Source organism: Erythrolamprus reginae, chromosome 1 (assembly GCF_031021105.1).
Source record: "Erythrolamprus reginae isolate rEryReg1 chromosome 1, rEryReg1.hap1, whole genome shotgun sequence".
Taxonomy (NCBI): domain Eukaryota; kingdom Metazoa; phylum Chordata; class Lepidosauria; order Squamata; family Dipsadidae; genus Erythrolamprus; species Erythrolamprus reginae.
This window is the reverse complement of record NC_091950.1, coordinates 318354302-318381696: the sequence shown is the minus strand read 5'-3', so window position 1 is coordinate 318381696 and position 27395 is coordinate 318354302. Positions and strand designations below refer to the sequence as shown.

Genomic DNA, 27395 nt, shown 5'->3' with positions numbered 1-27395 from the left:
TTTCCTTAATTTGTAGGATTTAACAAAGCTATACTATGTGTTTACACACTATTTCGGTGCAAATAAGATCTGATGTTTGTTCCAGAGAATTGGCAGTTTCACGTTACAATTGTTTTTGTAATTGAAAAATGCAAAAATGCCAAATAACTATTCTTGAAAAGTTGCATCTGTAATAGAATGGTCTGATTTACTGCATAACTTCTGAATCTTTTTCTGCTTCCACCATATGTCCCAGAAGTAATGAAAATAAAAGTGGGCTATCATCCAAGATTCTAACACATTTCCATTCTGTTCATACATATGTAATGCTAGAAATCATTATTCACAATAAATCATTGTTTCACACTGAAGACGCTAGTAAAGATTAAAACTGAAAATAAGGATTTCACAAGTTCTACCCAACACAATCAAATGGTTTTTTACTCTGATATTTATAATTAATTCATGTTTGTTCCAATAATGATCCTGTTATTTTGTTAGTTCTTAAAAAGACTACTTTAATTTTCCAATAACTTCCAGAAGCACCTTGTTGACCTGCTCTTTCCCACTCCAATTCTAGTTTAAACATGACTTTTAGTGCACAATTTCAAATTTGAAGTTAGTGAACTTAAAAATAAAGATGAAGATCGCTAAGTTAATTTTCCACATTCCAAAAACGACTTGTACAAAATAAAAGTCCCACAACACTGGAGTTTGTGAAGCAGCAATTTTAACACTCCAAAAAGGAAAATAAAAATTATCTTAAGAGCAATAAAAGTTACTGTCAAAAGCTCTGAGTCACCATTGGTTTCTTTGGCATGAGAAGTCATGCCTTATTTGTAACTTTTTAATGGAAAATTCAAACAGAAAAAAGATAAAATTGCTAACAGAAAAATCTTATGATAAATGAAGGTTTAGTTGTAAATCTGCAAATGACTGATACTCCTTCTAAAGGCATTAATTTCCACAACATATTACTTCACTGTGAAAAAGAATGGTTAGACTAAACTGCATTTAAGTTAACTTTGCACATCAGAGAACGTCTAAAAACACCTACCTATAACTTTAAAAAAAGTAAGAAACTAGCTATACAGCTCTATAATTGGAGTAGGTATATACATAAACATATTTCTAATGACTGGCATCAGACCTATTTGGAAAAAATATATTTCTATCAGAATTCCCAAACAGTGTGTAATTGTTATGGAATTAGCAGTCCTACTTTTTAGTTTTGGCTCACCTTGCAAAGCTTTTGATAACGTGGTGATGAAACTGCCATTCTCTGCAAGCGATGTAGTAATACCACAACTTTCTGCAGTGATGTTCTCACCACCGCCATCATTTTAAGTTTGCCACACTTCTGAAGGCACCTCAGAATTTGCATTATAAATGAAGAGCACCCAGCATTTTCTTTCAGTCGCTGGACAATGATTTGCCAGCTTTCTGAGCATGCTCGCTTCCAAAACAGCTTTTCCAAGGGACAGGCTCAAAGGCAGAGGCAATAAGCTTCATGCTAAAAGTATTCCTTCTTCTAGAGAGCCAAATGCACACAAAAAGCAAAGACTGTCTGCATCCTCAAAGGCTGGATTTGTTAAAGCAGTTCCAGAAAGAGAGAGAAGTTGTTGATCAGAGAGAGAGAGATGCCTGCTTCAAAGTGGAGAACTACATACCAGCAAACGTTGATTAATTGACGAGGTAGAGCTGCAGAGATGAAGCACAATTCCTCCGGGAAGCCTGCTCTGACATCATCATAATAGTTCTCCTCTTGGATAGGCTTCATAGAAAAGCAGGGAATGGCATTCCTTCCCTCACTCCGGAGGAAGATGCTGTCACCCTCGCACTGAAAGCAGCTCTGCCAGAGCTGCGGAACAAGTGAATCACACAGCCTGTTCTAAATCTTATACGGACAGAGGGATACCTGCCCTAATTATACCAGTAGCAGCCATACATTAAAAGACAATAAATCACATCACAGCTGCTTTCCAAAAGCTGGATTATTGTCCACTTAAAAGGAAGGTCTACAGGGGCAAAACCCTTTCCTACAAAAACTCTCCTAAGGTAATTTGCCTCGAGAGCTCCCAGAAGAAGAATGCCTCATATGCAGAAGTATGAACGTACAATAGTTCTGGTGAAATCTCCTACTAAAGCTTCTCCTCTGGGCAAGAGGCAGAAAGATTTGCTTTTAATTTTTTTTAAAATTGGTTTTATATATACATATATATTTGATTACTCTACCTTCTTGTCTCCTCCGTGGTCAGGATCTTCAGTGTTTTAGATCTTGGTAACAAACTCTGACAAGTAGTATCACTAAACCTCTCTTGATGCGAGAGACAATGTGGGTTTAGCAGCAAGAACATACTCCCATTGTGGCAAGGGCTATCACATGTTACATCATGTTTTTAAAAAGGCAGAGGATGCTGTAAGATAGCTTAAACACCATCAGTCTAAGTGTAATCAGGCCAGTACCCAAGAGAGTAATACCTAGGAACCCTGTCCCTAATATGTTACCTTGACTTAAGAAAGATAGAATAGATCATCAAGACATATAGAACTTCAATAGGAGTCTTGCTTTCTGACAATCGGGCAGCAAGTTTTTCATCTTATTTCATCTCTGTGCTTTAGACAGAACTAGATCACCGAAGCAAATAACTCATCTAGCACAATGTCTTGCTGAACATATCACCTACTTATTCCTCATTGAAAACCAGTAAGCAAATATGTTTCGCAGAGGACTATGATGAGCAAAATTGGCCCCTATGCTATTCAACAAAGGGAGACCCATACCAGACAATATAAATTATGTGGGAATTCAAGCATAAATAGAATTGATTATGTGTACAGAACCCAATTTTAGTCAGCAATTCTACAACCTCCATTATATTTGAAACAATTCCTAATAAATCCAACTTACAAAGCCCGATTTGGAACAGCAGCAAAATTGCATGGCAATATTCTAGGACATACAGTATTAGCACAAAGAAAAAGCTGAAACCACAAGACACAAGCAGGGATTACATGAACTTTTCAAGGGTCAATAATAGTTCTTCCTATCTGCTACCATTCATATGTTTGTGGTTGTGTCTGTATGGTGTTGTCTGCTTTGTTGAATGTACAGCATGTTCCTTTCTTCTGGAAAATCATGAATGGAAATAATTGGGAGAAGCTCAAAATTATGACCACCTTTCAATGCTTCAAATACCAAATGGCTTAGATATTTAGGGGGGGGGGGACCTATTTTATATTTAACATTGTTTTTTGTTTTTCTGAATTCCATGTGATAATTCCAATTGTGTTTAAAAAGCAGACCATTTATGCATCTGGATGCTGAGCAGATTGATACTTCACTTCAGCAACTGCTCAAAAATTCAAGGAAGTTAAATGGCTCACCCAAGGCTGGCAGCCAAAACTTAGGTGCATGTTTTTTTGCACGTGATTAGAACCGCCATATATTGATTGGCTGAGACATTAGAATAGAAAAGTCACAAACTATAAAGATAGCCAATTGTGGTTGCTTGACACTAATGATTTAATTGGATCCATTTCCCCAGAAAGATGAGATTTATGCATCCATCAGCCAGAACTTCAAAGATTCTTGTACATCTAACCAATTTACAGCCATTAGCAAAATCAATGAAAGCTTTGATATACAACATTGAATATTTAGAACCTAATTTCTTGACTCTATGCATATAAGTCTCAGGGTATGTTAGAGTAAAAAAAACCCTAATTTGTAAGCTTCTCTAAGAATATAAAGCACTGTTATACTATATATTTAAGAATGTATGACTCATTTTTCTACAAAAATATTCAAGCCAATAATAAAAATCTTATAATATTAGAAATAACACAATTAAAAAACAACAAAATCATCGGACATCAAAGAAAAAAACAACAAATCAATAAATAGGCACCAAGCAACACCAAATAAATGCAAGCAGATCAATTGTAAAGGTTAACTTTATCACTTAAAATATCAACATATTCGAAAAAGCCATGCCCCAAAATAGGATATTGCAAGAAAAAAATTACTCCTGATAGTGACCCACAAGATGATGACCTATGAAAAAGCCTTAACTAGAATTTGGTAGGTTTTTGTATACTATCTTATAAACAAATAAAAACATGTCAGTAATTATTATCTGCTAGTTAGCCATTTCATGGAAATGACTGGTCCACGAATTGCTTTTTATTCTATCCCTAGAATTCCCAGTCTTATTCAAATGAAACTGAAAAGCATGTGTGTAAGAAGTAATATTTTCATGTAGACATATATATACATAAATATGTCTCTATGATGCTGTCCTTGCTTCCAACTACTTAGTGCATTAAAATTACCAACATTTGCCAAGGTCTTGTAAACATGATTTTGTTTGGAGCACAGAAAATGCCTGATAATGAAAAGACATAAATCAGCTTGCTCACATTACCTATATACTGTATACTGAATTTAGAATGTTAGAATGCATTGTGTATTATTTTAACAGTGTGATCCAATTGTCCAATACAAAAACAATTATCATTTCTGGTTTGTGTTGTGGTTCCGTCTGAGGCCCCTCAGGGAACGGCTGATCTTCTGTCGGTTTCCAGCTCAGAGGGAGAGGCTGAGGAACAGGAGGTGCAGGCAGACGAGGAGGAGGAATCCCAGGCTGAAGAAGAGGGAGGACAGCCAGAGTCCCCCCAGAGGGAGCTCTCCCCAGCAAGCAGCCTGGATTCCTTAGAGGAAAATGCACAAGCCATAATTGATCTGCGACAGAGAAGAGCTACTCAGAGAAGGGATCAATTGGCTAAGTACTTTCAGCATTAAAGAGGCAACAGCTGGGTTTGGGTGTGGTGCTCTTTGGAAAGGCTAAAAGGCAGACCCACCCTTCCTGGCTTGTGGAGTTTTATCTTTGAGAGTCTTGGGACCTGGCTGTGAACTTTGGCGTCTTGGAATCCTGGTTTGTGCCTTTGACTACTGAAACCTTGGGGTGGGTGTGCCAGCAAGAAGCTTGCTGTATTGTCTGGACATCAGGACTCTGCTGTAAAGTATTATAGCCTGTCTGTTGGGAAGAACAGGTTTTCCTCTGTGTTTATTTTTTCCAGCTATAAAGTACTTTTGCTTTTACCAGAGTGTCTGGCTGTTTTTTCCAGTTGGTGTTGAGGTCTGGGGGAACCCAGACAGAACAGTTTGCAAGGATAGAAAGGTGTTCTGTCGGGCTCTCTGGTAGACTTCTCCCAAAAATTCACAGGTACAAACTTCAGACACACACACGTTTGAAAATTCAAAACAATGTTCTTTATAATGAAAAGTCACTTAAACTAAGGCCTCTTTTCGTATAGCAAAGAGCACTCGTCTCCAAACAAACTGGTAATTTGTACAAGTCCCTTATCAGTTCTGTGATACTTAGCTTGCAGCTGTGAGGCAATTCACAGTCCTTCTTCTTTCACAAAGTGAAACACACTTTGCTCTGGTTTAGTTTCAAAGCGGGGGAAAATCAGCACACAAAGGTCAAAGTCAGCAAAGCAGGCACGAAACACAATGATCAGATAATCCTCCACAATGGCCAAACCCACAGGCTGCTATTTATAGCAGCCTCACTAATTACCACAGCCCCACCCAACCACAGGTGGCCTCATTTTCTTTGATAATAATCTCTCAGTTGTTGTTGCCTATGCATCACTCTCCGCATGCCTGGCTGTATCATTAACTCTTGTTCTGAATCCAAGGAGGAGCTAGATAATTGATCCCCTTCTGAGCTGTCTGCCACACTCTCCTCCTCCCTGTCACTCATGTCTTCTTGGTCAGAGGAGCCTTCTTCATCAGATTCCACCGGGGGGGGGGCAAAACAGGCCTGCAGCATGTGGATGTCTCCCCCACATTCACAGTCCTTGGGGCAGGAGCTGGGCCAGAGCTAACCACAACAGAAAGGTATGGACAGGTATAGCCAATAGTGCTAAGATGTCTTTGTATTTCTTCTTCTTACTTATTTTCTTCACTTCATATTTCTTATCCTTTTCTGAGCTATCCATAACAATGCTTACCTCCTAAGGGAATGTTGTAAGGAAATACATACACGGGTACTATGCAAGTACAGTATTTTATTTCTGCGTATCTTCCCACAGGATATTGTTTAAGATTATAGATTAAACACGGGATGTCAGTAACATTGACTATTTTACAGACAACACATATGGATTACAGTTGTAGTGGAATTGTTTTTTTCAAAAATGATTAGCCACTCTGACACTTTTATCCAGGCCTCTAATTAACTTAGAAAAAGGATTTGCTTCCTAAGCGTTCTTAGCACAGGAATCTGCTTGCCTAAACTTTGTCCAGGTGGTTTATGTGTTTTCTGATGCTAGGAATCAATGTTCCTTGCTGCATTACCAAACTCCTTAAAATAGAATGTTTTCTCTCTAACATTTGGCAAGAGCGTTTTTGACAGTATACAGTAACCCCTTTACTAATTTTAGTTTAGGAGTTCTGCTATCCTCAGTGTTGCTACATCCCAACCCTATCACTGTATGAATGTTTGTACGTATGTATGTAGGTATGTATCAGCGACGGGCCACCATTCCCGATGCTACCAGAACGGGCCGGGGGCACGCCCAGCAAGGGATTCACCCTGGTATGTATAGAAACATAGAAACATAGAAGACTGACGGCAGAAAAAGACCCCATGGTCCATCTAGTCTGCCCTTTTACTATTTCCTGTATTTTATCTTACAATGGATATATGTTTATCCCAGGCATGTTTAAATTCGGTTACTGTGGATTTACCAACCACGTCTGCTGGAAGTTTGTTCCAAGGATCTACTACTCTTTCAGTAAAATAATACTTTCTCATGTTGCCTTTGATCTTTCCCCCAACTAACTTCAGATTGTGTCCCCTTGTTCTTGTGTTCACTTTCCTGTTAAAAACACTTCCCTCCTGAACCCTATTTAACCCTTTAACATATTTAAATGTTTCGATCATGTCCCCCCTTTTCCTTCTGTCCTCCAGACTATACAGATTGAGTTCATTAAGTCTTTCCTGATACGTTTTATACTTCAGACCTTCCACCATTCTTGTAGCCCGTCTTTGGACCCGTTCAATTTTGTCAATATCTTTTTGTAGGTGAGGTCTCCAGAACTGAACACAGTACTCCAAATGTGGTCTCACCAGCGCTCTATATAAGGGGATCACAATCTCCCTCTTCCTGCTTGTTATACCTCTAGCTATGCAGCCAAGCATCCTACTTGCCTTTCCTACTGCCCGACCACACTGCTCACCCATTTTGAGACTGTCAGAAATCACTACCCCTAAATCCTTCTCTTCTGAAGTTTTTGCTAACACAGAACTGCCAATGCAATACTCAGATTTAGGATTCCTTTTCCCCAAGTGCATTATTTTACATTTGGAAACATTAAACTGCAGTTTCCATTGCTTTGACCATTTATCTAGTAACGCTAAATCATTTACCATATTACAGACCCCTCCAGGAATATCAACCCTATTGCACACTTTAGAGTCATCGGCAAATAGGCAAACCTTCCCTACCAAACCTTCCCCTATGTCACTCACAAACATATTAAAAAGAATAGGACCCAGAACAGACCCTTGTGGCACACCGCTTGTAACCTGTCTCTGCTCAGAATACTCGCCATTAACAATAACTCTCTGATGTCTATGCTTCAGCCAGCTTGAAATCCACTGAACTATCCAGGGATTAAGTCCAATCTTCACTAATTTATCTATCAGCTCTTTATGTGGAACCGTATCAAAGGCTTTGCTGAAGTCCAGATAGGCAATATCCACGGCACCACCTTGATCCAACACCTTTGTGACATAGTCAAAGAACTCAATGAGATTAGTCTGACACGATTTGCCTTCAGTAAAGCCATGCTGATTTGGGTCCAATAAGTTATTGTTTTTTAGATGCTGATTTATCCTCTTTTTGAGTAGAGTCTCCATCATTTTAACTACAACTGATGTCAAGCTAACTGGCCTGTAGTTTCCAGCTTCTTCTCTACTGCCCTTCTTGTGGATAGGCACAACACTGGCCATTCTCCAATCCTCAGGAACATCTCCTGTTAACAGGGATTGGTTAAACAAATCAGTCAGGGGGGTAGCAATGACAGATCTGAGTTCTTTAAGAACTCTGGGATGGATGCCATCTGGACCCATTGCCTTATTTATCTTTAATCTTTCAAGTTCTTCTAAGACATCGGCTTCTAAGATCACTGGAGCTGAATCCGTACAGCTGGAAGCAATGCTATATCCCTCTATAGTATTATTTTGTAAGGTGTCCTTTGAGAAAACTGAACAGAAGTAGCTATTGAAATGGTCAGCGATCTCCTTATTCCCATTAATGCATGTATTATTCCCGGTACTAAGCTTTGTGATGCTGCAGTTTTTCTTCTTCCTATCACTAATATATCTGAAGAAGGTTTTATCCCCCTTCTTTACAGATTTTGCTATTTCTTCCTCTTTTGAGGCTTTAGCAGCATATATTATCTGTTTCGCCTCCTTCTGTCTCATTTTATACACCTCTCTATCAGCTATACTTCCAGACTCTTTATACCTCCTATAGGCAGCCTTTTTTTCATTGACTATAGCCCTTACATCATTGCTAAACCATAGCGGTTTCTTCTTCCTTTTACCTTTAGTTACTTGCTTTACATAAAGTCTTGTGGCTTTTAAGATGGCCTTTTTTAATACAGTCCACTGGGTGCTCGCTCCTGCCATTTTATCCCTCCCCTTTAATTCATTATTTAAATATTCCCCCATTGCATTAAAATTTGTTTTTCTGAAATCCAATACTTTGGTTGCAGTATAGGATTGCTCACAATCAGTTTTTACATCAAACCACAAACATAGATGGTCGCTGCAACCTAAATTTTCTCCCACCTTGACCTCTGAAACCCGATTCCCATTTGTAAAAACTAAATCTAGAATATTCTCCCCTCTAGTTGGTGTCTTAACTAGCTGTGCCATAGCTGCTCCTGTAAAGGCCTCTACTATATTCTTACTTTTGCATGTAAGGGCACTGGGGATATTCCAGTCAACATCAGGCATGTTGAAATCACCCATAACCACAATATCTCCCTTTACTGCCATTAGGGTAATCTCATCCACCATCTTGTTGTCATGTTCCTCAGATTGCCCTGGAGGCCTATAGATCACCCCAATTCTAATGACAGAACCGTCTTTATTTTGCATGCAAATCCAGAGGGTCTCCAGATCTTTACATGTATTTTGAATTAGTATTGTTTTTAGACTTTCTTTAACATAAATGGCTACTCCACCTCCCCTTCTCTCTATTCTATCCTTCCTATACAGTGTATATCCTGGTATGGATATTTCCCATTCATTGGAATCCTTAAACCATGTCTCAGTTATGGCAACCAGATCCAAATTATCTCTAGATATTATGGCCATTAACTCACAGAGCTTGTTGCTCAAGCTTCGAGCATTCGTGCACATTACCCGAAGAACATTATTTTCATTATTAGTTTGCCCCTTATCATCAACAACTACATCTATTTTATTTTCAGCTCCCTTTTCATAAGCTTCCAGAAACTGATGTATCCTCATTGGTCGGGGACAGAAATCCTCCACATCTGGTACATCTCTGTCCCCTTTACCTAGTTTAAATGCCTGTCCAAAAAAGCTCTGAATTCCTCACCGAGCACCTGGGTACCTCTGTATGATGGATGCAAACCATCCCTCTTAAACAACTCCCTATTAGACCATCTACTGACATCATGACTTACATAACCAAAACCTTCAGCTTTACACCACTGCCTTAACCACACATTAAACTCTCTGATACAACTTGTTTTACCCTCCTGGCCACAAACCGGTAACACCTCTGAGAAAGTCACTGAATCAGTTATTTTACCCAGCTCCACACTTAGACTTTGAAAATCTCTTTTTACTAGATTAACATTTCTCTGGGACAGATCGTTTGTGCCAAGATGCACCACCACATCAACTTTATTACCTTTACTCACAGCCCTGACAATGTTTGTAATCCGCCTCTTGTCCCTGTGGGCAGTGGCTCCTGGAAGACACCTCATCACCTTCACCACATCCTTCCTCTGTCCCAAATCAACACCTCTGACAATCGAGTCACCCACAAGAACATGTGTCCTCTCTTTATTTCTACTAACTGGACTTGGTTTGGTGACACTATGTTCCTCATTTACAACAACTTCTCCTTTGAACATCCCCTCATTCTCCGCCTGAGGGCTAATATCTACAACATCCTTACTATTTAAATCCGCAAGAACATTATAGGAGTTGGATACAGAGAGACCAAAATTGTTATGTTTTTGTTCAACTGCACGTAATCTTCCTGAACCAACAGTTGTCCAAACAGCCCTCCTCCTCGGGGGGCGCTGTGGAAGTGGAGGCTGCACACATGGCTGCATTACAGCACGTGGCTGGGACAATCTTTCCACTTCTGCCTGCAAGCTACAAACTAAGGACTGCAATCTAGAGATCTCGCCATCTAACCTAGATGTCCTAATGCAAAGAGGGCAGTACCCCAAGTTCCACAAGGTACTACGGAACACAACAGCCAAACAAGTGTTACACTGTACCAAGCCAATCATCTTAAGAATGTATTGAAATACAGGTACTTAGCAAGAAAATGAACCCCTATTGCTACCAAACATTGCTGATTTTGGTTTATAGTTATATAATTCGTGCGCCGCCAGGCGCGCGGGCCACTATTTTCCTCTCCTCTTCCTCTGTGTTCTGAAAGTGCAGTTTAAAACGGCTTTTCTGACCCTTTTATACTTCCCAATCTAGTCCCCTCCTCCCTGAATTCAATAACGCAATCAGTCAATGAAATTTCCCCTTACAGCCAGCTATATCCCCTCCTCCTTGAATTCAATAACACTATCAGCCAAAGAAATTTCCCCTTACAGCCAGCTATATACCCTCCTCCTTGAATTCAAGAATACAAACTGTAAACAGCACTATTTTCCTCTCCTCTTCCTCTGTGTTCTGAAAGTGCAGTTTAAAATGGCTTTTCTGACCCTTTTATACTTCCCAATCTAGTCCCCTCCTCCCTGAATTCAATAACGCAATCAGTCAATGAAATTTCCCCTTACAGCCAGCTATATCCCCTCCTCCTTGAATTCAATAACACTATCAGCCAAAGAAATTTCCCCTTACAGCCAGCTATATACCCTCCTCCTTGAATTCAAGAATACAAACTGTAAACAGCACTATTTTCCTCTCCTCTTCCTCTGTGTTCTGAAAGTGCAGTTTAAAATGGCTTTTCTGACCCTTTTATACTTCCCAATCTAGTCCCCTCCTCCCTGAATTCAATAACGCAATCAGTCAATGAAATTTCCCCTTACAGCCAGCTATATCCCCTATATCCCCTCCTCCTTGAATTCAATAACACTATCAGCCAAAGAAATTTCCCCTTACAGCCAGCTATATACCCTCCTCCTTGAATTCAAGAATACAAACTGTAAACAGCACTATTTTCCTCTCCTCTTCCTCTGTGTTCTGAGGCTTTTAACATGTTATCCAAACAGTCCATTTTGACACTCTATCACTTTGGGCTTAAATAAACCACTTCAGTAAGATCCAGGTTAAATTTCTTTAGTACGTGCAATCAAAAATATAATTTCAATGCTATCTTTCGAATTTTTAGTCAGCATTTTTTATCTTTGATAGATGGATAGAAACTTGGATTTTGCTGGACACAGTTCCCTTTCTCAAATTTCATCTAGGATGCACAGATGAAAACATCAGTCGCATCTCCTAGGTCGATCTATAGCTAAGCAGTTACAATGTTCTGCTTTCAAGTTCTCTAAGTAACTGGATAGAAATAACCAGGAAATGCTTTCCGTCCCCTGTCCTATTGCTCTCCTATATCTCCTATACCTTTCTTCTATTCCTATAGCTCTTCTTCTATTCTTTCATTGATATGTTCTATTATTATTTCTATCCTTTCTTAGATATATTTTACTATGAGTATCTCCTCTATAACCTTCATCATGTATTTTACTGTGTGTGTGTGTGTGTGTGTATGTATGTGTATGTATGTATATATATATATATATATATATATATATATATATATATATATATATATATATATATATATATATGTATGTAGATTGTTCTGAGTTCGGGTTTTGTCCTGTGTAATATTTTGCATGTCTATGCGACGTTTCGGCGAAATCACATTCACCATCATCAGGCTGAAGTTCCAATCTTTGTGTTGTTGTAAAATGGAATGTTAGCAACTGTCATTTCTTCCTAGTATATAGTGTGGGGGTGGAGATTTGTTTTGAATGTAGCAAATAGATTGGGTGATTATGTTTCAGTGATCTGATTGGTTGGTGTAATCATAATTATTAGCAGGAATGACATGGAGATTTTTATGAAGTGTTTTGTTTAAGGCTGATTTCCAAATATAAAATTCTAAAATCATAATTATTAGAAGGATTGACATGCTGATTATTATGAAGTGTTTTTTTTGTTTAAGGCTGGTTTCCAAATTTCTGGTAGGCGGGACGTGTCATCTCTTTTATTTATGCAAAGGGGTCTCCTCTCAATTTCTATAGCTTCTAGAGAAATTCTTCTATATAAATTCTCTGTTTTGTGGAGTAATTTAGTTTTTTCAAAGTCAATTTCGTGCCCTGTTTTTTTAATGTGCTGGACAAGGGAGGAGGTCTTTTCTTCTTTTTTGACTGCATTCACATGTTCTGCTATGCGTTGGCTCACTCTTCTGTTAGTTTGTCCAATGTATGTGGCTGCACATGTTTTGCAAGGGATTTCATAGATTCCTTGGTATTCCAATTGGATTTTATCTTTGGGGCTCCTTAGGATATTAGATATTTTTTGGTTAGTGCAAAATGAAGTTTTGATGTTATGTTTGTGCAGAATTTTACTAATTTTATCCGTGGTGCCTTTGATGTAAGGAAGGATGGTGGTGCCATTGTCCTGTTCTTGATCTTGTTTTTTGGGGGGTGTCTCTTTTTTGATTAGGTTTGTTATTGTTTTCTCTTTGAATCCATTAGAAATTAATACATCTTTGAGTTTGTTCAATTCAGTTTTTAAGTGCTCATGGTCAGCTAAGCGTTTGGTTCTGGTGATGAGAGTTTTGGCCACTGAGGTGATTTGTGCGGGGTGGTGGTGTGAGTGTGCATTTAGATAACGGTTGGTATGGGTTTTCTTTTGGTAGATAGTATGTCCTAGGCTGCCATTGGGTTTTTTATAGACCAGTACATCTAGAAAGGGAAGTTGATCATTGATTTCTGTTTCCATGGTAAACTGTATTTTGGGGTGTAGGCTGTTGAGATGTGTGAGGAAATTGTCTAGTTTTTCTTTACCATGTGGCCAAATTACAAAGGTATCATCAACATATCTCAGCCAAAGTTTGGGTTTGTATTTGGCTTGCTCTAATGCATTATTTTCGAAATATTCCATATAGAGGTTGGCTATGACAGGTGATAGAGGTGATCCCATGGGGGCTCCCTTTATCTGTTTACATCTTTGTTCATTATAGATGAAGTATGTATTGGTCAGGCAGTGGTTGGTAAGGTCTAGGATATATTTGGGGGGGTTTGTGTTTGTCCTGGATAGCTGTCAAGGCTTCTTTCATAGGTATTTGTGTGAACAGGGACACGACATCAAAACTTACAAGTAGGTCATCGGGTTGTAGGTTTTGTTTTTTAATTATTTGTATAAAGTGGAATGAATTTTGAACATATGAGGTAATAGTTTCTGTATATGGTTGAAGGTATTTGGCTAAAAATTTGGCAAGGTTTTGTAGAGGAGAGCCTATAGAACTGACTATTGGCCTGAGAGGTATTCCTTCCTTGTGTGTGTGTGTGTGTGTGTGTGTGTGTGTGTGTGTGTGTGTGTGTATATATATATATATATATATATATATATATATATATATATCCCCACTAAAACCCTCATAAATAAATAAATAAATATTTGTTTGTTTGTTTGTTTATTATTAATCAGATTTCTATGCCGCTCTTCTCCTGGGACTCAGAGTGGCTCACAACAAAGAATACAATATATGAAGAAATCTAATATTTAAATATTTAAATGTACTAAAAACTCACTACTAAAAACATAAAGATCTAATTTACATTAATTCTAAAAAACCCTACACATTTAAGAAACAGACATTCACATTCATTTTCATAATTCTTCATTTATGGGTCAGGGATATCAAAAGCCTGTCAACAGAGGTTTGTTTTCAGAGCTTTGTGAAAGACTGGGAGGGTGGGAGCAGTATGAATCTCCAGGGGGAGTTGATTCCAGAGGGCTGGGGCCGCCACAGAGAAGACTCTTCCCCTAGCCCCCCAAATGCCTGGCTGACGGGACCTGGAGAAGGCCGACGCTATAGGACCTAATTGGTCGCTGGGATGCATAAGGCAGAAGACTGTCTCGTAGATAATCTGGTCCCATGCCATGTAGGGCTTTAGAGATCATAACCAACACTTTGAATTGCATTCGGAGACCAATGGGCAACCAATGCAGCTCGCGGAGTGTTTGAGAAACATGGGCATATCTGGGATGGCCATGACTGCTCAATGGCCACATTCTGTGCCACTTGCAGTCTCCAAATGCTCTTCAAAGGTAGCTTCATGTAGAGAGCATTGCAGTAGTTGAACCTCAAGGTGATATGGGCATGAGTGACTGTGAGAAGAAACTCCCGGTCCAAATAGGCTCGCAACTGGTGCACCAAGCACACCTGGGCAAACATCCCCCTTGCCAAAGCAAAATAACATCAGTGAAAAGATTTAAGCCTTCCCCCCAAATGTTATAATCATGTTTATTTCTGTTTTGCTAAGGATATTATGGTGCAGTAGAACCAAGAAAAGTCTATCCTGTGCAGAACGGAACAGACTGTACGCCACTTGACCTTCCTGTCAAAAAGCAAAATATAACTCTAATAATCACAAAGAGGCATGTGTGTTCGGCCTTTCCATTTCTTTGAATTGGTATTCATAATACACAGATGTGTATTATGGGACTTATTGTGGGACTTATTGTGAATTCTTCATATTCTTTCACAATACAAAGCTAAATAATAAGGAAGCTGAGAGATTTTACCATTTATGTTTTCACTTTAATAAAAGTATAACCAACTAAAGTAGCCCATAGGTAGTGGAACAAAAATAACTATTAATTTTCTTCCTTGAAAAATGCATAACAAATTCTGAAGTTAAATATCTCATCTATCAAGTACTTTTTTTACCGACAGGACATAATGAGCAGTGTTGCTTGTTCTTTTACGTGTGTAATTCATTATAAACACACTGGAACCTCTTCAGACAAAATTATCTGATTACATGCAGTTCATTGTACACTGCAACTGGACATTACTCAAACAGCTAAAAATAATTCATATGAAATGAAAGACTAGATAGAGTGATAACTGACAGAAAATAACTGCATGCCAGTTCAAACATCTCATTCATTCATATTTCAAAAGCATTCTAGACTAAAATTAAATAGAAAATGTGAAACATACAGAATTAGTAACCCAATTCAGGAAAATAGCAATTTTTCTCCTATATAAGCTTGATATTTAATTTATATTGGATTGCTACTGATTTTTTTTAAATTATGAAACACTTAGGAAGAAAAATACAAAACAGACTTCAATGTTCAACAAAAAACCCCTTTCCTGCCAAAGAAATCAAAAAGCATGCAAATGATATAATGCATCAAGGAGTAAATCTCACTCCCTCATTCACTGACACATAAACACATGCTCCTAATGTTTTTTGTCAGAAGAGAAGAATTTGGTTATACAAGCTCAAACCCCTCTCATATTGTATTTACTCATGGACTCTCTCTGTTGGGTGATCTTGAATGGAGAATGCCCTCTGTTCTTTGAGGTACACAAACTCATTCATCTTCAACAGCAGTTAGTCAGGAATGCCTGGTAAATAGCTATATAATATATATTAGTTCAAAATGTGCATGACTGAAGAAGGAATACAATGAATAAAATGACAGAAACGAGATTTTCCAGGAATGACAGCGTGCCAAGCTATCAAGCTTTACTTTGATTACATATTGATTGCATTGGCTCAATCAATCCTATTTTTAAGGAACTGGTATTGTTCATTGAGCTATTCATGTGTTTTCATATGCCCTTTAAAAATATATATTTAAAAACTCATGAAGGAGCTCCCGGTTTCTTCCACTTCTTATCCAGGCAATGTGAGAAGTGTACTTGAGAATTTTTGCTAATGGAATTGTGGACCCTGACATCCATGATCAGCCAAGTGGAAAAAAAATAGTATTCAAAGGGACAGTCCAAACCAACTGAGAAGGCTGTGCATACAAAATGCCCTACAAACATGCCCTTACAAAAGAGAAATTTTAATTGTAACAGAAGATAGAAGTTCATAAGAGCAACAAAAAGAAAACTATTTCTTTTTGAAACCACCAGGAAGGATTGCCTCTAGAATGTTTCTAAAAAATGTCCTTTCCAAACAATAGACATTGTCTGAAAACTAGCAATCATGTATCTAAGCCTTCGCTCTATATCTTTAGGCAAAACCCTATGAAGGAATGTTTTCATAATGAATTCAGCACATTTACCGTATTACTCGCAAGTTTTCACTTGCTAAAACCAAATGTAATTTTGCTGGCCATGAAAAGCCTGTTCTTTTCAGTGTTAGCCACTTCAGAGGCATGACTATCAAATATGCATTTTGTCCAATTTATTTGCAATGGTACATTATAGCAGATGATTCTAGGATCTGGTGATTCATACAGAAAGCATACATGTATTAAAGTCTTCAGGATGAAAACAACTATTAAATGTTTATATGATGTAATACAGGGCCTCCATATAAAAGTCTTCTTTAATGTAAGAACACCTCCAGGAAGACTGTGCATGCTTAAATTATATTACCCAGCTAACAGAGCTTGAAAGCCAATATGGATTTCCCCAGACAGAATGTACATTGATAGCAAGATGAATATGGTTATATCTTTGTCCTCAGCTTCCCAAATGCATCGCTAAGCAATCATGAAACTCATCAGATAGAGTGACAGCTTTTTATAGAATTACAATAATTTATCCCACTATTGCCAATACTTTATAGTGTCGGAATCACAATGAACTGTGATTAAAAGTTACCATATGTTGAGATACACCCCATTCATTTTCCAAACGGTCTTCAAAATACATTTGTCCTTGAATTATTTTAAGGCTGCTTTAACATAAAAAGCCATCTTGTAATTGCTTTAACAGAAAAGCCGTCTTGTAATTACTTTCAACATAAAAAACATTTCAGAACCAACATTGAGCACATTCTAAATTACTCATTCATCTAAGGCCATGTAGGAATGTTAAATTCAGATTTGTTGCGGCATTTGAATGAATTTCAACAACCGTAACTTTAAACTTCACCCAATTGGGGGTAAAATGAAGCAAGGAACTGAGTAATCTACAGAGGTTAATTGATAAAGGGGTAACTGCACTATAATGATGCATCTTCAAAATAAATAATTTGTTCGAAAACAAATATAAAAGAAACTGAATGAATGAAAACGAACCAGATGAAGGCATTTAAAGCTGTTCTTTTAGTTTCATTAGTGTGTATTTACTTATTTATAAAGAGCAAGAAAAGTCATTTTTTTCCTTCTCTTTCTTTTGCAAGCATCATTGGTTAATCTTCATACAAAGCTGATGTAGAGCAAAGGTTGTTTGTTTTTTTTCAACTGGAGTGAATGACAATGTGTGTGAGAGACAAAGAAAAGTGCAAGACCCAAATCTGTTGAGAAAAAGTAAGACATTCCTGCACGCTTTCCTTCCTACTGTCAATCAAACATTCTGCAATCATTCTTTCCTCATAAATAGATACAAGAAGGTAACTCATAGCAACACATTGGGCAAAAACTGGCTCTTATTTCCTTCTGATCTGAGAAGAAAAAGAGCAGGGCAACTTGGTTGCTTAAGAAGTTGCCATTCAAGGAGATCTCAATTTATGATTATTCCAGTATGCAAGGCACCAACACTTGGATTTGTTGCATGGCTAATCACGCATGTAAACCCTTTCTCCAATAGACAAAAAGATTGGTGGGTGCTTCTTTCAAGCAACTATAAGCAGTGTTATCAATCCAATAATAAAACATTTGCTCTCTGTTCATTTTCGGGAGACAGATACTCAATTTCAACACCTCACTTGCTTCTCTCTCAGCAGACATTTAATGGCCATCCTCTAAATATTTATCTTGTGCTGACAAGTTTTATCTCCTGCATTCATCTTATAGCTATCCTTGGGTAAGATTATTTAGCAGCCGAAAGTGAGTTTTACCATTTTAAGTTTAAAAAAACATAGAAAATATTCTCACATGTAAAATGAGTGATGCTCTTACCTCAATCTGCTTCTTTAGTTGCCTTCCAGGACCACTGGCCGAAGTCGCGGGTTCCCGTTGCAATGCGTCTGCCAGGACATTAACTGTTGCTTCTGCTTCTTGTATCCACTTGAGGAACTTTTCAAGGTCTCTGAGCAAGGCATGTACCGTCTTCAGGTCAGCCTCCAAACAATTCTGCCTATTGCAAGTTCTACAGGAGGGAAGGGGGAAAAAAATCAGTGAGTACAGGAAAGTGAGAAGAAATCACGCTTTGTGTGACTCAGCACATTTGGCAGGCATTTGTTATATACTGCGTACAGCTTTAGGAACTAATGCTATACTCCTTTAGTATTAAAACTTATGTCATAGTTGTGCTATATTTTATACTAAAACAATAATATGAGAACATATGAAAATTACACGATTCCTCTTCTTGCTGTGAACAAGGTATGAAACTGCCAGTATGAGGAAAAAAATTGCACACACCTGTCGGAGGTTGCGAATGGGGAATGAAAAAGCTTCCCATGCAATGAATGCAAACAACTCTTGGAACTGGCGTACACATTCAAATCACAAAGTTGATAAAAAGTGGCACTTAACTTTTTTATTTTATAACTCATTGAGCTGCTGCAATTTGTTTGTTTGTTTCTTTTGCACACAAAAGATACATCATTTAAAATCTGTCAATGGAGCTTAAAGAATGTTAACATGTAAAAAACTACTGCTTCATGAGCTGCCTTGGCTGCCAGTGTGTTTCTGGGTGCAATTCAAGATGCTAGTTAGTACCTTTAAAGACTTTATAGCTTGGGTCAGATTATTGGCTGCCGATCAGTTTCTGGTCACAATTCAAAGTGTTGGTTATGACCTTTAAAGCCCTACATGGCATTGGACCAGAGTACCTCCGGAATCGCCTGCTACCGCATGAATCCCAGTGACCGAAAGATCCCACAGAGTTGGCCTTCTCCAGGTCCCGTCGACTAAACAATGTTGTCTGGCGGGACCAAGGGGAAGAGCCTTCTCTCTGGCAGCCCGGGCCCTCTGGAATCAACTCCCCCCGGAGATTAGAACTGCTCCCACCCTCCTTGTCTTTCATAAACTACTCAAGACCCACCTATACCGCCAGGCATGAGGGATTTGAGACATCTTTCCCCCAGGCTCCTTATAATTTATGTTTGGTATGTATGTGTTGTCTGGTTTTAATATGATAGGGTTTTAGTTATTTCTTTTAATATTAGATTTGTGCCACTATAATATTGTTTTTATCATTGTTGTGAGCCGCCCCGAGTCTTCGGAGAGGGGCGGCATACAAATCTAATAAATTATTATTATTAAATTATTATTATTATTTATAAATATATTTATTTATATTTATTTAACCTCATTTATAGGCCGCCCAACTCTGAAAGACTCCTGGTGGCTTACAACAGAAAAAAAAAAGACATCTAAAAACAATTTAATAACAGTTAAAACCCTTTTAAAAAACATACATATCTTTTGGGGCTGGATCTAAGAGATGTCATTTGCTCCATGTCCCCAGGCCTGTTGGCAGAGCCAGGTCTTTAAGGCTTTCAAGACGGCTAGTAGGGTGGGGGCAGAATGGATCTCCAGAGGCAGCTGATTCCAGAAAGCTGGTGCCACCACAGAGAAGACCCTTCCCCATGGCCCCACTAACCGACACAGCTTAGCCAATGGGACCAGGAGAAGGCTAATCCTATGAGCCCTTATCAGTTACTGGGACCTATGCAGTGAAGGCGGTCCCAAAGATAGTCTGTTATCTATTCTAAGGGATGTATTCTCCCTGTCATTTCTATCTGTCCAATTCAATCCAGCATGTGATGGGTCCCTTCAGCCAAGGAATGTTGCCAGGCCCTAATCCTAACTCTTCAGAGATAAGGATGACACTAATTTTGCTGGCCTTTCATAAGGCCATGAAGTTTGGATTGTGCGGCTGGCTCTAGGGCCCCCCAGAATATTAAGTGCCCTGTTTCTTTACTGTACAGATAGCTCTCGAGTTTGTTTATTGACCATTCAAAGTTACAACAGCACTACAAAAAAAGTGACTTAGGACAGTTTTTTAGACTTACAACTGTTAAAGCCTCCCTATAGTCACATAATCAAAATTCTGACACTTGGCAATTGACTCATATTTATGACGGTTGCCGTGTCATGTGATCCCCTTTTGCGACCTATATTTTCTGCTTTACTGAACTGCTTTATTTATTTATTATTATTCTCTCTCTCCGGATATTGAAAAATTATTTATGTAACTTAAAACCCAAAATAAGAATGCTCCATAAAGTTGTTGTTGGTTTTTTTGAAAGGTTGTAATAAAACCTAAGTAACGTTCTGTAGCAGTGAAAAGATGTAAAAACATTAAGCATTTTTAACATATGAAAGGCTAAATTACCTGAAAGAATATTGTTTTCACTTGATACTGAAAAGAATACAATATATGCTAGGGCAGTGTTTCTCAACCTTGGCAACTTGAAGATATTTGGACTTCAACTCCCAGAATTCCCCAGCCAGCAAATGCTGGCTGGGGAATTCTGGGAATTGAAGTCCAGATATCTTCAAGTTGCCAAGGTTGGGAAACACTGTGCTAGGGATATCAACTGCAGAAGCTATTTCACAACTGACATACCACCAATGAAAAGATCCCCCTCAGCAGAACCTCCTTCAATTTAAGTAAAATTAGGACCACCAAATCATTATTGCTTTAGATCAGGAAGTGGAAGTGACAGTCTTTTCACTGACTGCGGGGGGAGGGGGGCTGAAGAAACACAAATCCTCTATCTGTCTATTAAATATCGATTCGGGAGACTATCATCTTTTAAATGATGTTTTGGAAACAGAATCTGCTACATCTATTTCTGAGTCACAGTAAAAACTCTTAAGTCACAAAATTATATTTGGTCAGCTTCTCTCATCTGTTTGGCAAGCTTGTCTTGTCTTAAATTTCTAATATATGGTACTTAACTCCTCCTCTCGTTTTAAAGCACTGGATATTCCTTCGCTTTTCCTTAGCTGCTGAACATAGTTTGGATGTATGGATCTAGGACAGTGATGACAAACCTATGACACGCATGCCACAGGTAGCATGTAGAGCCATATCGGAGGGCATGCACAGTGTTGCCATATGTCAGCTACAGCCCACATGCAATCACTGGCCATCTGATCATTCATTCATTCATTCATTCATTCATTCATTCATTCATTCATTCATTCATTCGATTTTTATGCCGCCCTTCTCTTTAGACTCAGAGCGGCTTACAACATGTTAGCAATAGCAGTTTTTAACAAAGCCAGCATATTGCCCCCACAATCTGGGTCCTCATTTTACCCCCCTTGGAAGGATGGAAGGCTGAGTCAACCTTGAGCTGGTGATGAGATTTGAACCGCTGATCTTCAGATCTACAGTCAGCTTCAGTGGCCTGCAGTACAGCACTCTACCTGCTGCGCCACCCCGGCTCATTACATTGCCTTAGAGAAAGCCGTTTCACCCTGCGGAGACTTCAGGGAAGCCTTCTCTGAAGTCCTGGAGTGCAAAAAACGGCCCAACGGGAAAACCAGAAGTTCAGAAAAATTGACTTCCAGTTTGCCCATTGTGCTATTTTTTTTTACTCTGGGGCTTCACACAGCTTCCCTGAAGCTTCTGTAGTGTGAAAAACTGCACAAGAGGCAAAATAGGAGTCCGTTTTTCCAAACTTCTGGTTTGCCCATTTGGACGTTTTTTCACCATCTCAGGCTTCAGTGGGGCTTTTCACATGCACGGGGGCGGGGGATTGTTTGTGTGTGCCGGGGAGCAGCGTGGGGGTGACATGTGGGGGGAACGTAATGGGTGTAGACACATCTGGGCATACACATTCAATTTTGGCAAGCAGACCAAAATAGGTTTACCATCAAGCAGACCAAAATAGGTTTACCATCACTGATCTAGATCAGTGTTTCCCAACCTTGGCAATGTGAAGATATTTGGACTTCAACTCCCAGAATTCCACAGCCAGCATTCGAATGCTGGCTGTGGAATTCTGGGAGTTGAAGTCCAAATATCTTCACGTTGCCAAGGTTGGGAAACACTGATCTAGATCATATATTCTAAGAGTAGTCTACTTATCCAAAAGATAGATAGATAGGAGCTTTTGCGAGTCATTGAGGAATTAACTGGCCAGAGAATTAATTTCAGCAGGACAGTTACTTTCCATTCTTTGCTATGCTTATGTTGTTTATATTAAACCAAAGTTTAAATTATATGAGCCAGCTGTACAATCTCCAGGTGCTCAGTGATACAGTTTTAAATGTAACACATATATGCCTCTTCAGAAGAAGATTGTGTAAACTAATATTGGGAGTCTAAGAATTACACGTAGTCCTCGACTTACAACAGTTTGTTTAGTGACCACCCAAAGTTACAACTGCACTGAAAAAAAGTGACTTATGACCGTTTTTCGGTTATGACCTTTCCAGTATCTCCATGATCATGCGATCAAAATTCAGATGCTTGGCAACTGGTTCATATTTATGAGCATTGCTGTATCCCAAGATCACGTGATCTTTAGTGATCTTTTGCTAAGCAAGATTCACTTGCTTGGCAAATCTGGGAAGTCAGATTCACTTAACAACCATTTTACTAACTTATTACCAGCAGTGTTTCACTTAATTACTAAAGCAAGACAGGTCATAAAATGGGGCAAAATTAACTTAACAAATGTGTCCCGAAACTTTGGGCTCAATTGTGATCGTAAGTCAAAGACTACGGGGGAGAATCAGAAGACCAATCAGCTCCCTTTATTGTTACAGTTATAATAAATGTGAGGCTTCTTGATTTAATCACACATACCATGATAAGAAAGAAAACAGTCCCCAATTTAAATCATATATTGCTGCCCAGTAATATAATTTTTACTCTTTACATTTTACAAATGTGTAGGTGAGTGCACCTATGTATAATTCAGACTTACATACCTATGTTTCAGGTTAATCCATGAGGTATTCAAGTGATTCATAATTTCCTTCACATTTCTTGTATCATCACCACTGTAATCTTGAAGAAGCTTACTTGATAGTTCATTAAATGAAATCATCCTGGCATCTCCTTTATCTAGGTCTTGCATTAGTATCTAAAAAGTAAATACATAGTAGTTAAAATCTCTAATCAATTAGTTGATGCTTTTTATTAAAAGTTTATGAAGTTGATTAAACAGCAACGGGGGGCTAGGGATTAAATTCCTAGTGGATTAATCCATGGCACTGAATGCTTTCCAACTTTTTGTAACCAAAGAACAATATCTATATCACCCTTTCTATTAAGCAATGCAAACTGTTGCAACAAGTGGTACAAGTACAAGTGCTCCTTTTTTATTTTCACTCCTTGAATTTGTGTGTTATTTCTTATGTTATTCAATAATGTTTCAATAGCAGGGATGAAAATTAAAGGGGCTAGGGGACATCCCTGGCGGACACCTTTGGTTATTGTTATTTTCTCGGTGCTGTCATTGTTAAAAAGTATTTTGACAAATTGGTGGGAGTAAATTGCTTTAATTAAGTTAACAAAGTTGTCTCCAAAGTTCATGTGTGCTGTTTGGGTTGTAAAATATTGCCAGTGTAGACTATCAAAGGCTTTCCGTAAGTCAATGAATAATAAGGCCACCGTTTTGTCACTGTTTTTATCGTAATATTCGAGGGTGTTGAGTATAATTCTTGTGTTCGTGCCAATATTTCTTGCGGATAAGAATCCATTTTGGATTGGATTATAGTATTTAAAAAGAAATTAGCCGTTCTGCAATGATTGAGGTGGAGATTTTATAGTCAGTGTTGAGTAGTGAAATGGGTCTGTAATTTTCGAGGTATTTTCTGTCTTTATTTTCTTTTGGGATAAGGGTTATGTAAGCTTCTGACCAGGAGTCAGGGAGTTTACTTTGGAGGAGAGCTTCATTGTAGATGTCAAGCATTATAGGTTCCAATAACTCCTGATGATGTTTGTAAAATTCAGCTGGGATACCGTCCAGTCCAGGGGTTTTATTGTTTTTTTTGTTTTGACTTTCAGTTGTGACGTTGCACTGGTGCCAGGTGTTTCTCGGTTGCTCCGAGATAGTTTCGGCTTTTGGCCGCCTTACGGGCAATTGCAGACCAGTAGAGCTCAAGATCCAACAGAGGAATCTTCAGCACATCTGGGGGGTGGCTGGTGGGCCCCTCAGACAGCAGGGAAATCCCCTTAGCTGACATTCAAAGTGATCGGCCTTTTTACCGATCCGGAAGCGCGACGTTCCTGACTTTTTCATGGAAGCCGCGAGAACAACTTAAGCAATTTTGGATTGACAGAACAGGAGAGACTGTGAGTGATCAATATTTCTGGAGGGTTAAAGAACAATAGTCTCTTTTATTTATGTTAACACCAGCTTAAATACATGAAACTTTATCAAGGTAAAAGGCAAACAGCAAGACTGAAGCAAATTCTATCGGCTTGAAAAAAACTCTAACTTTTCTGGGAAGCATTCCAACATTCCATCCTCTGCTGACCCGGAGATAACAGGACTATAAATCACAGCTTTAGGTTCATTACCTTACCGGCTTCAAAATAAATTCAGCAGTGCAGCTTCCAACTCAATTTGAAAAGCAGAACATGGGGTTTTTACTCTTTTGTTTCAGGAACGCCACAAAATCTCCGCCTTTCTCTTTGATCAAAGTTGTCAAACCATGCCTTCACTTCCTGCTGTAACCTGGAAATAACATTTTACAATCCACAGAGCTACTAATGTGGATTAATACTTTTTACCTTGGATTTCTTCCCTTCTTTTTGCTATTCTCCTATATCTCGAATCAGTACATTCCTCTGCTGATAAATCCCCTTCACTATCCGACAAAGACCAACTTCCCATTGTAACATCAGCTCCCTTGGGCTAACTCGCTATCAACTTCATTCTCGGCTTCCCTTTCCTCTGACAACCTCCCTAACCCAGGATAACCTAATGAATCTGGCTCATCTTCCTCAGAACCAGGCATTTCCTGAAGTTGACAAGGATCACTCACAACAATGGTAAGATCTGATTATGTTTAAATATTGAGGATGAGTTAAAATAAGTAACTGAGTAATAAAGGTGAAATGGACTTCTGAAAAGGTAAAAGAGATTAGAAATTTAGGGCATTTAGAAATGATAGAAGTAAAACGGGTAAAGATATACATTGAGGAAAGGGAGGAGTAAAGTCAAAAATTAAAAATGTAAACAGGATAGATTTGAAGCATAAATATGGAAGGAGGTACAAGGGACAATGAATATATATGGAAGATAAGCAATGGTGATTAATTTGGAGAAAATTGAAAATTAAAGGTGGTAGATTCAGGCAACAAAAAGAGGTGGCAAGGAGGCAGCCTTAGAATAATAGTAAATATATCTACAAGAATATTATATATATACATATACACCCACACACATTTATGCAGATGGATGGATGGGTGGGTGGGTGGGTGGGTGGATAAAGGAAAAAATACAAGTTTAAGAATAGCATCGATGATGGAATGAAGTTAGGGATTTGAGTTGTTTGTTTGTTTGTTTGTTTATTTATTTATTTATTTATTTGATTTTTATGCCACCCTTCTCCGTAAACTCGGAGTGGCTTGTATGTTTATCATAAAATAGATTATAATTAGAAATACTCAGGAAAGGAACAAGAGGAAGTAGAATAGAAGGGGAGAGGAGTGGAGGGAAGTAAGAAAGAGGGAGAGAAGGAAAAAGGAGGTAGAAGGAAGAGAGGGAGATAGAGGGAGGGGCATAGTATGAAATATTGAGGGGAAAACAGATGGGCACCGAAACTACAAAAGGTGTAAAATTAGATGATTGCTTATGATATATTGGATAGTAATGTATAATTATATATGATTTGATATGATTTATGTATATCTATAGATGTTTATGTGAAGTTGGTAAAAATAAAAATAAAAAAATAACTGTTTTTGCTGGGAGAGGCACTACAGGCCAGGCCTTTCTTGTTTTCAGGACAGCCCTGCAGTCCAGATCTAAACACCCTGTGGGCTGGAAGCGGCCCGCGGGGCTTGAGTTTTATACCCATGACCGATTCCAATAAATGCTTTTCTGGAGTTTCTCTAAGTGCAGCTTTTCCACACTATGACGTTGAGTGAGTGGGTGACTGAGTAGTGACTGAGTGTGTGTGTGTGTGTGTGTGTGTGTAGATGCATGCATACAATAAGGGTAAATGCCCAAAGGAAAAAATATTGATAAAGGTACATGATCAAAAAAAATTCAGAGATGACTGATCTAAAACAAAACCCCTCTACAGAATGCACATTCTACAGAGACCTGGAATTTAATTTTTGAATCTTTTTTCAAAGCATCTGCTAGCATCACTAAAATCACATTTTACAACTTTAGCAGGGGAGAAAAAAAACATTCTGACTTAGAAAGGTGCTGCTCAAGTGGCTTACAACTGAAGAAAGCCAGGAGAACTATAAAGGAGTTTGTATAATCTTTAAATGCTTTTCTTGAGGCTTTTCTTTATTTTATAAGTATGAATAGCTGATATTTTTCAAATATTTTCTTCCCAGTCTTAAAGTAACAGAGCACTGCTTAGAGCACTGCTTCCCATGTATGGTTAACTTACAAAGAAAGCTTATTTTGCTACTTTTGAAATCATAACTTTATTTCTTATTTAGACTCTCATAAATAAAATATATGAAATATTCTATGTGCATTCATTTATTAACAAACTAACCTCTTATATTGTTTCAGAAATCTAGCAGCACTAATAGATTACTGAAAGGATTTGAAATATAACAAATGGCTTTTTATTTCTTTTTTTATGAGAGGATAAAGGCTGTCAAACATTTTCAGAAAAAATGATGCTTCTGTTTGAGACCAGTACATATAGCTGACTTTCTAAAGAAATAGAAAATGGTTTAATTTTGTAACTAGATTAAGGGCGCTATGCAAGACAATAGGTGCTTTATCAAAAATAAATCAACCTCCAGACAAATTAAATCTCTAGGCTAGCAAAGAAACAGAAGATTCTCTAACTCTACAAAGATGGGACAGGCAGCAGAGGAGAGGCAGTAAGAGCTTGGAGTAAAAA

The 27395-nt window shown here is 38.3% G+C and overlaps 1 protein-coding gene across 1 annotated transcript in view; it reads right to left on the bottom strand.

The window, feature by feature from the left end:
• Positions 1-27395, bottom strand: part of UTRN (utrophin) — a 463318-nt gene that overhangs the window by 241741 nt on the left and 194182 nt on the right. Inside the window, 2 exon segments of the mRNA XM_070733661.1 lie at positions 18336-18525; positions 23277-23431. Of these exon segments, the coding sequence (XP_070589762.1) occupies positions 18336-18525; positions 23277-23431 (345 nt within the window).